We start from the raw sequence: 10317 nt of genomic DNA, 5'->3' as shown, positions 1-10317 counted from the left end.
GCACGTCCTTATCCTTGATAGAGGCTGTTATTGACCCTCTACACTAAGGTCCTCTAAAATTATTAGCAGCCATAATGTTGTACGGCGTTGTAGAATGAATCAGAAGATGGTTTGATGGCGGAGCTCAGTTGCTTTTGGGGCTGAACAACCTTAAGCAAGACGCTTAACCTCTCCTAGCCAAAATATACTTCTCTTTTAATGGGATATAAGAATCTGCCTTACCGGCAGTGTAGAGAGGCTCACGAAGAACGGGAAAGCACTTTGTGAAACCTAAACCACTGTTAAAAGTCTTTATCGTTCATATCCTAAGTTAAATAATAAGCAATTACTATTGGGGGGCCTCTCACCAACTGTGAGGGTAAACGAGTCTTTCCTGAGACCTTGGACTTCACACCCTGGCCGGGTTCTTTACAGCTGTGAATCTGTCGAAGTTTCCGGTTAGCTCCGCGTTCCACCCCTCTCTCAAAGTCCGAGGTTGTGGAATTCTGTAATCCTCCGGGCTCCAGGACCTCACCGGGTGGTTCGCCTCTGGGCTACCGCCCTGCTCGGCCGGGTGGTAGATTACATTGTTGTAGCGTCATTGGCTTGAGAGGCTCCTGAGGGACAGCACCGCAAACCAACGGGAGCTCGCGCTTTCCAGGTGGCAGTGTTGTAAGAGCCAGTCAAGGGCCGGGTTTGGGTTTAACTCTTTAGAGGTGAGTTCGCAGTGCGTGGGAAAGTTGTCGGTGGTGAATGTGCCACGTCTGCTAGGAAGGGGGAGTCATGAACTTGCCAGAGGCTGTTGTCTTTAAATCTTCAACTACATCCTTAACTCTATGAGGTCGGGGGGCCCTTTTTGTGTTTTTGTAGCAACTTGTTTCCCGCCCTGGTAACATGAGGCTTTTCTTGTGGAACGCGGTCCTGACGCTTTTAGTCACTTCTTTGAGTGGGGCTCTGATCCCTGAACCAGAAGTGAAGATTGAAGTGCTCCAGAAGCCGTTTATCTGCCATCGCAAGACCAAAGGAGGGGATTTGATGTTGGTCCACTATGAAGGCTACTTAGAAAAGGACGGCTCCTTATTTCACTCCACGTGAGTAATTATACCCTGCAGGTAAAATAGTAAAGAACCCACCCACATATGCCAGCTCTTGGTCAGGAACAGTGGCGTGTACCAGCTTTATCTCTCTTGAAAAAAACTGAAATATCTAATTTCTTAGTTTGGGGAAAGGAAATTGTTTAAAGCCAATCTTATATAACAAGGACTTTGAAGGTCTTATTGGAAACATGTGGTCAGGATAAAGCAGTAATTTTTTTAACTATAAAAATTAGAACTAGAATTTCTGAAATGCTGTAGAAATATCTAGGTGTATAATTAGGCAATAAGTAGAAAAGCCTTAAAGGAATTCTCATTTCTCAAACTTTGTTCCTGAGGGAAACTAACTCAATTCCATTTTTCTTTTGGTGTAGGTGAAATTTACTTAAACTTTTCATAGCAACTTCATGAGCAGAATATACAATCATTTATTTGCTTGTTGTAGGTTATGTTAATGCTAGTCCATTGACCTAACTTTCTGATAGATGCCACTTTGGTCAAGGCACAGGACCACGATTTGTTTCATTATTTGTTTCTTTCTAGAAATCCAAAGACTTCATTGATGGGTGTGGGTGTGGTTATGGAAGATTAATTCAATACCTACAGTGAAGGATTTTCAGGTGGTTACACTATCACTATCTCTGTTTTATAAAGAAAGAAATTGCAACATGGAAAACTTTTACAAGTGTAATGATTTCCAATTAGGCATTGATTCTCCAATTCCATTCCAAAAGTATTTACTGAACATTTCTTTATGTTAGGCCCTTTGTTTGACACTAGGGAGATTTTAAAATCTGGCTTCTCTCCATCCTCATCCATTCATTCATCTATTCATCAATCAAATCCTTAATGAGTCAGGCCCTGGGGATGCAAAGATGACTAAGAGTGGGTTCTTCTCTAGAAGAACACTGTCTACAGCGGGGAGGAAGACAACTCCTGATGTAAAGTACAGAGTGTTCAAAGTGCTCACAAAGCATAATGGACTCTGGACATAATCATGCTCTGAGAGATGGGGAAAGAGAATGACTTCCCAGAGATTGTCATTGAGATGGGCCTTGAAAGATGGGTGGAGGTTTCTTGGTGGAGAATGAGGACGGGAGGACATCCCAGGTAGGGGGAATGTCGTGAACTAAAGCAGTGAAGCTTCGTGGCCCTTCCTAGACCTCGTTTTCTGATAAACTGCCTTTACTGGGCATTCCGATCTGGTCTGTCATGAGGTTTTGAAGTCAGTGGCACTCTTCTCTGAACTCCGTTAGCCTTTGCAAAAAGTTCGAAGATGAGGGCATGCCACAGAATTCTCAACAGCCCTATCTTTTTTATCAACAAGGCCGGTGCCACAGTGGACAGTAAACAATATTGTGATTTGCATTTGAAACTTCCAATTACATTTTTTATTTTTAGTCTGATCTTTTTTAGACCCAGCCTGCTTTCTTTCAGGTTTCAGAACCAAAAGCCTGTGTGGACCCTGGTGGTAACCGCTTGACATTATTTAGCACTTTGCTACTAAAGTTCTAGTACCTGAAGAGGGGAATATTGTCATGCAGCCTCCATGTAAATGGCCAAAACCTGCCAACTCTCAGTATTATAAAGAAGTACCATCAAATGATCAGTTTATAAAGCATGTTCATTATTTTGAGACCCGTAGCCTACGTGGTAAATAGCCTAAGTCCTTTACCATGACAAGAAACGTGCCAAAACTGTAGGCAGTGCTGGGTGGTAGATTCTTTCTTCTTTCTTCTTTTCTAGCCTTCCCCTATTTTCTGTGGTTGCCATTTTGCTACTTTGATCGTGGAGGAAATTAAGGAAAAGAAGTGATGGCCTTTACCTAGATTTAGTAACCATGGTACCTGTGAAGCCTAGTAGAGTGACTTCTGTTTCTCAACTACAAGATATCCTTGAATGGGACACTTTCCTTATTGTACTAAGAGGGAGCTAACTGGGGCTCAGATACTACTCACCCCACAAGCCCCTCCAGTAGCTCAGCAGGTTGGTTTTCTTAGGCTGGCCTCTCTCCAACTCATAAGCCAGGATATCTTGACCATTTCCTTCTCCCCCAGTCCTTGAGGGGCCACTCCTCCAGACTTCCTTGCATAGCCCCACAATAAATGCCTGGGGAGAGAACTAGGCCAGGGTCTGAGTGGGGATTCAGGGTTGAAGAGCAGCCTCTTGCACCTATCAGAGCCATCAGCAGGCTATACGTCAGGAAAGGTTGTAGGCAGGATATAAGACACCGTGCTCCTGACTCCACTGTGCATGTGGGCATGGACCTGCGAGCATTGGCAGTAAATTCTTAGCTTCTCATTCTCCTTCCCAAACTCATCCATTTTCCATTATTTTATCCCTTTTCTGCATCCTAGTGGTCTTCCTGGGACAGCATCATTTTGTGATCAAGACTTTGAACTTTGGAGTTGGGTCAGATACTGGCACACTCCTCTGTACAATGGGGTAATAATGGTACTTATCTCATATTATCATTGTTAGACTTAAAAGAAGCAAAGCATGTAGGATAATACCTGTATACAGTAAATGCTGAGAGTTGTTTTTATTATTACTCCCTCTGACAGCTCTAGCAAATTCAGCTATGTGAAATTTGCATCAAGAAAGGTGGGAAGTGAAATGAATTACTATCGAGTTTGACATGTGCATGTGTGCTATTTTCATTAATTTCCAAACTAATAAAATTAATCAGTCATGGGTGGAAATGTTACACCACAGCAATAAAAAAATAATGATAAAGTTACTAAGGAGCTCTAATGTGTTTTCTTTCTACTGTAGTCACAAACATAACAATGGTCAGCCTATTTGGTTTACCCTGGGCATCCTGGAGGCTCTCAAAGGTTGGGACCAGGGCTTGAAGGGAATGTGTGTAGGAGAGAAGAGAAAGCTCATCATTCCTCCTGCCTTGGGCTATGGAAAAGAAGGAAAAGGTAATAACAATTCTACATTTTTACTACAGCATTAGAATTCTTCTCTGGATTAGGGATAGAAGTTACTAACTACTATGTATTTTTTTCTAGAAGTAAATAGAGGACTTGTATATCTTAGGAAAATATAATTGTCTTGATTAGCATTTGAGATGGCCAGTTAAGGCCATAATAGGTAAATGGTCAGCTGAGCTAATAAGGAAAAACGTTCTGTAATCTCAACTCTATTATTAATATTGCTCACCAATATGGCGGGTTTTGTTTGTTTTTGGCCGCACCACCTGACATGTGGGATCTTAGTTCCCCAACCAGGGACTGAACCCATACCCTCTGCAGTGGAAGCACAGAGTCTTAACCACTAGACCGCCAGGGAAGCCCCGGTGGTTTTTTTTTAATAGTGGTATTATTTCCATAACATGATGTTTACCATTTTAACCATTTTTAAGTGTACAGTTCAGTGGCATTAAGTACATTCACATTGTTGTGCCAGCATCACCACTATCCATCTCTAAGACGTTTTTATCCTCCCCAGTTGAAACTTACCAATTTGTTTTCACAATGCAAAAAGACTACTCAACGTAATTGTTTTGATGAGTCAAACATTTGAAATATAGATTATTAAGGCACTAAATGCAGTTTTAGATGTGAGCTGTGTGTGACTCACAATTGAAGTCTCCCACAACAGAGCTCTTATGGGAGTTAATTTTCATCTTTGTTTTAAAGTTGTTTTATAAAGCTTTTGATAATTTATTTAAATGAATAATGGAGTGACATGAAATGAGTTTAATAAGGCAGAAGCAAGTGGGCTAGTTGGTCCAGGGAGCCTTTGTGCTAGTTGTTCCAGGGCAGCCAATAACACCTGTTGTTTAGGTGGGAACCCATGCAGTTTTCCAAAGGGTTATTTACAAGAAGCCTTAAGATGTTTACATGCATGTATCCTGTAATTCCTTTATTAGAATCTTACCTAAGGTAATAGTCTGGTATTGGGAGAGAGGTTCATAAACAGGGATGTCCCTCACTTGTTATTTCTAATAGCAAAAAGATTGGAACCATCTTAAGTGTATAATGAAAAGGGTGTATCTAAATAAAATATGGCCCAGTTATTTTTAAATGGCATTTTAAGGATTTTAAAAATTACATCTAAAATATGTATGATATAATGTTATATTTATAAAGGTAGAAAATGAAGATATATATATTATGATAGTATTAGGAAAAAATATATACACATACAAAGTGAATCACAAGGAAATAAATAAGAATGTTAATAATGGACAGTGGTTCTAGGAGTTATTTTTATTTCTGGTTCTGTCTCTTCCACATTCCCTACAATGGGTACACATTATATAATGAGAAAGAAAAAAAATTTTAAGAAGTCATCAGAACTAGACAGAAAACCACTCTGACATAGTAGAAACACAGACTTCACAGCATCCTGCAGTCCAAGCTTAACCATTTACAAGGTGGGGATTATGATTCCCTAGCCCCAGTGTACTGAGAAGAAAATAGGTGTCATATGTGAAGCATTACATATTCTAAATGGATCTTGCTATGTAAATCTTATGCATAGAAGAGGATTTACTAACAAAGTTCAATTCTTATTTTAATAATGATCCTTTTAGAGAAGTATCTAGAAAATGTTTCTCTGATGTTTAAACATTTCTTTCACTTTCCTGTGTCTTTGTCTCACCTTTAATATTTATGTATATAGTATTAGTCCATTTCTCTTTCTCCATACTCTATTTGACTTGATTTTATTTTATAACAAGTAGAGATCTGAATCTGAGTCATTTCCTTCAAACAGAATACCATGAAACGAATTCTGCTAATACGTATTTAAACACTAACTTTGTAGTTTTTTAGTACCATGTTTGCATGCCTCCTTTTGGAAAGATACCAGTTTTATCGATGACCTCTAGTGCATGCCCTTCTCTGTCTAGATCTGGAATGGTAAGCTTCTGCACACAGTGTAAGTTTTGTTCTTTTGGTGCTTACAGATGCTCTTTAATGGGATGAGGGGGGTGGGGCACTGAGAAATATTTGTAATGTTTACCCGGACCTGTATGTTAAATATAGTTATAAAGAAACACATTGAAAAAAAATTGTCCATGTTTCCCAGAAGTTTTTTGTTTGTTTTGGTTTTGGTTTGGTTTTTTTAAGGTGTCTGGGGCTTTAACAAAGCTCTTTTCACTTTAAAAGATTTTTATCTCCCTTCTCAGAAATTTGCTTTAATGTCTCCCCTCCCATGGAACTTCCTTAACATGTGTTAAATTTGCTTCCAGATGAGAAAACTGAGGCTTAAAGAGGGGCAGATGTGAGCCTCAATCCCAGTGTGAAACCAGAGCTCATTCAGTTATATACTGCCTCCCAGTGGTGGAAACGGCAGTACTATATGTATTTCTAGGCCAGGACTTTTTGACCCAAAAGTTAGTAAATCATTTGTACTATAATTAACTCTGAATTATCTAAAGCCCATTAAGTCATTCTTGACATATAATATGTAACCTCTTAATTATATTTGAAATTTAATACTCAGACCATGAGGCATATCTGTGTGTGTGTGCAAAACAATTTTTAACTGCAAAGCCAAAAAACACATTGTTTTTGATCTAATAGTTTGGATTGTTCCTTATTTATTTTGTTTGAATAAACTATAAGTAATTTCTATATATGGGACAATCTTAGAAAGGCTCTTTATTTAATTCTATTAAAACAGTATTTTGTTCAGTACCACAAGTTTTCTATCATCAAAACTTTGGGATCTATTTAATAAAACTTAATCCCTCTCTCTCTTCATGTCAGGTAAAATTCCCCCAGAGAGTACACTGATATTCAACATCGATCTCCTAGAGATTCGAAATGGACCAAGGTCCTATGAATCATTCCAAGAAATGGATCTTAATGATGACTGGAAACTCTCTAAAGATGAGGTGATCTTTCCTTTTTCTTTCTTCCTTTCTCTCTTTCCTTCTCTCTCTCCCCCCTCTTCCTTTTTTCCTCCCTTCCTCCCTCCCTCCCTTCCTTTCTTTTAGCTCACTTTTTAAGAAATATATTTTAAAATAAAATTTATTTTGTGTAAAATGTTATTTATAAGTTTTCTTAAACACTGATGCTTTGAAAATTGACTTTTTTTCATAGGAAATCATTGTTTTGGAGAGAAATATATTGAGACTTTTCATTCTTTTGCTTTTTTTCTCCTTAATGCTTAGGGTTCAGTGTATCTTGCTCTCGCCCTGAGTTTTTGAAGATCTATTTTGCCAAGACAACACCAGGACCCTGTGCGGGCTAGGAAAGGTCTCCTACTGTGGAAAATCCAGACTGGGGTCTCCTAACCTGAGCAAAACTGAGCATGTGATTGGCTTGCTGATGCTAACTGCTAGAAAATCACTATGCAACTCATTTAACAGCCAGTCTAAAGTTTTAAACAGAAACTGTCCACGTGAGATATTTTGCAGGACATCTATGTTTCTTATATTGTAGCTCCACAAAAAAAAAAAAAGAAAAAATCAATTCAATATAAAAAGATTTATTAAGAAGACATTCTCCCACCCACATCCTCTTCTACCATGTGACCTCCCCCTTCATATCCAGTTTTACTAGTTTCTAACAAACCCTTCCAGTGTTTCTTTATGCAAATACTAGCAAGCATGAATATATATTCTTCCCCCTTGCTTACACAAGTAGCATACTATACATACTGTTTGACATCTCACTTTATTCACACAATATTCCCTGGAGACATGTTCTACATTAGTCCATAGAGTTTCATTATTACTGCCCCCCCCTTTTTTTTTTTGCGTTACGCGGGCCTCTCACTGTTGTGGCCTCTTCCGTTGTGGAGCACAGGCTCCCGGACGCGCAGGCTCCGCAGCATCCGGGATCTTCCCGGACCGGGGCCCGGACCCGTGTCCCCTGCATCAGCAGGCGGACTCTCAACCACTGCGCCACCAGGGAAGCCCCCTCCCGCCCCGCTTTTTAACAACTGCATTAAATCCCCTTAATCTTAAAGATAAATATACACTATATGTTTGCATGTTGGTGGTAGGGGGAGGAGAGAAGATTTGAAAAAGTGCTGATCTAACAGAGGAATAATAGGGATATGATTCACAATGAAAATATAGGTTGAATTGCATTATGGTGAATCTAGTAGGTAATTGGGGGCAATATTTTGTTTATATATTTAAATATCTGTATAAAAATGGAAACTTTTAGTCTTAAATACTCATCAGGCTGGATTTTGCTTTAATTTCTGAGATCGGAAGGTCATGTGGCGTGATTACAGCCAGTCCACAGCAGGTTCTATTCCCAGACGTCTACTTAAAATTTAAAAAGGCCATCATTTAATCTGATTTTAAGAGAAATATCTGGAATTCCGACCCTTCTTAGAAAACAAGATCTGGATAATTCGGTGGATTGAAAGATAGCAGTCTTTCAAATGCTTTGCTTTATTTAGACTCGGATTAAGAACACGTAATATGCTTTCACTGTGTGTTTTTCCCATGATATAAGCCATACCTTTGCCTCTGAGCAATATTTTGTGTTTCTACTGTAGCACTATAGCAACAGCTTTTAAGGGGAAAAATTCCTTATAATTCTTTTACTATCATTAGAAATATATCATAAGGTAGTTGTTTAGTAGTTGTTGTATATAACTAAATGCACTACCCGTCCAGTCTGCGATATTGATTGGCTCGATGTGGGTGTCTTATGAATTAGAATTATTAATGTGACCCATTATTTTGTAGGTGAAAGTGTATTTAAAGAAGGAGTTTGAAAAGCATGGTGCAGTGGTGAATGAAAGTCATCATGATGTTTTGGTGGAGGATATTTTTGATAAAGAAGATGAAGACAAAGATGGATTTATATCTGCCAGAGAATTTACATATAAACATGATGAATTATAGACACACGTCTGCCCATTTTATATAGCATCCATCCTTAAAAGAGAGGGTAACCATCTTGAAAGAAAGTCTTATTTGTTAACTATGTTCTGTTCATGCTTTGGTTTTTATTGTTATATATTTTTCTGAATATTATTAGAAGAACCCCTTAGGGCTTCTAAGTACCCATTTCTTTCTGGTAGGTTATTAGGAAGAAAAAATTGATTTGTCTTTGAATAGAAGACTTCTGGACCATTTTCCACTTTTACATATGAAGCCTTACGTTTTACTTGCTTACTTGTAATTTTAAAATATTGCCACTGGGTGCATGCCCAGCATAAGATCAGGTTATAGCACAAATCAGCACCCTCTGTTTCTTCTTCCCTCTGTTCTCTCCAAGTTAGACGCTGATATTTGAAAAGCCTTTTGCAATAGCCCAAGGCTTATTATTTTCATGTTGTAATGAAACAGTGTGTCTGTAAGTGCCTTTGAGTCTCTGCTTGAGGAAAAGGGGAAAATGGTTGTTGAGCTCTACGTTTAAGAGTTACTGCTTTACTGAGGAGATGTGCAAAGCTGAAATGAGTAAAGTTAGTAATTTATAAATATGTTTACATTGAAATATTCTGCCTGGGATTGAAGCTACATAAGGTTGGGTTCCTAGTGATGAATGACCTATTGTGATTAATAGAACAAATTATTTATGTGTTTATTTCTTCATAATAAAATGTGTCAAAGTATTGTAGAGGAGGTAAAGAGTTGTATTGAGTCAGTGTTTACTTTTTAAGGCTGGAAGATCACCCTTCCTGGTTCTTTAATTAACAAAGTCTATAACTAATGTATTATACTACAGTAACATTGTCTTATAAGAGAAATGAGTAATACAATAAAAATTTTCCTGTTTCTGACTCATCAAAAAAATGAGGCAGACGCACAGCAGCTACTACTGAATACAGGTCTATCCTGGATCCAAAAGTTGATGATTTTATAATTTTATCTTAAATTGGAATTTTTCCTTAATACTTTAAAAAAGTGCCCAAATCTCCATTTGCTAAGAAGAATCCTTTATAAGTTTACAAAGTGATCTCAAGTGCATCATTGTCTGATTCTCATTAGTCTGAAGCCTATGGAAAAAAGAGGATAGATCTTAATGTACCTATTTTATAGATGAGGGAATTGTCATTAAGAGAGACTGACTGTTGTGCCCAAGGTCAACAACTAACTTATAGAACAGATTTCAGTCCCCAAGTTAAGTATGTTTCTACTGCCCTCTACTATTGAAAAAGTAAAAATTTTCTTTGAATTCATTGGGCCTAATTCTCTCTTCAGTTTGCTCTCCTAGCAGTCAACTCTGTTTTTTGTCTTTGGGTCCTTATCCTTTGAAGATAGTTAACTGGCTGTTTATGGTGCTTTTGAATTCCCATGATCCAGAAATGGCTCTGG

General features: G+C 38.3%; 1 protein-coding gene across 1 annotated transcript; it reads left to right on the top strand.

The window, feature by feature from the left end:
- Positions 1 to 724: 724 nt before the first annotated feature.
- On the top strand, positions 725 to 9195 carry FKBP14 (FKBP prolyl isomerase 14). The gene is made up of 4 exons (XM_007466095.1): positions 725 to 1070; positions 3849 to 4000; positions 6800 to 6927; positions 8743 to 9195. Exons 1-4 carry the CDS (start codon positions 874 to 876, stop codon positions 8899 to 8901), a joined length of 636 nt encoding a protein of 211 aa, XP_007466157.1. The 5' UTR covers positions 725 to 873; the 3' UTR covers positions 8902 to 9195.
- The last annotated feature ends 1122 nt before the right edge of the window (positions 9196 to 10317 follow it).

Source organism: Lipotes vexillifer, unplaced genomic scaffold (assembly GCF_000442215.2).
Source record: "Lipotes vexillifer unplaced genomic scaffold, Lipotes_vexillifer_v1.1 scaffold150, whole genome shotgun sequence".
Lineage (NCBI taxonomy): Eukaryota > Metazoa > Chordata > Mammalia > Artiodactyla > Lipotidae > Lipotes > Lipotes vexillifer.
Note: the sequence above shows the minus strand (reverse complement) of the source record. Positions and strands in the feature narration are given on the sequence as shown.

Bases quoted from the DNA above. Each gene is read 5' to 3' on its own strand.
- FKBP14 (XM_007466095.1), top strand. From the start codon at position 874: ATGAGGCTTTTCTTGTGGAACGCGGTCCTGACGCTTTTAGTCACTTCT. The intron at 4,001-6,799 runs GTAATAACAATT...TCTTCATGTCAG, and splicing joins CTATGGAAAAGAAGGAAAAG to GTAAAATTCCCCCAGAGAGT. The intron at 6,928-8,742 runs GTGATCTTTCCT...ATTATTTTGTAG, and splicing joins GGAAACTCTCTAAAGATGAG to GTGAAAGTGTATTTAAAGAA.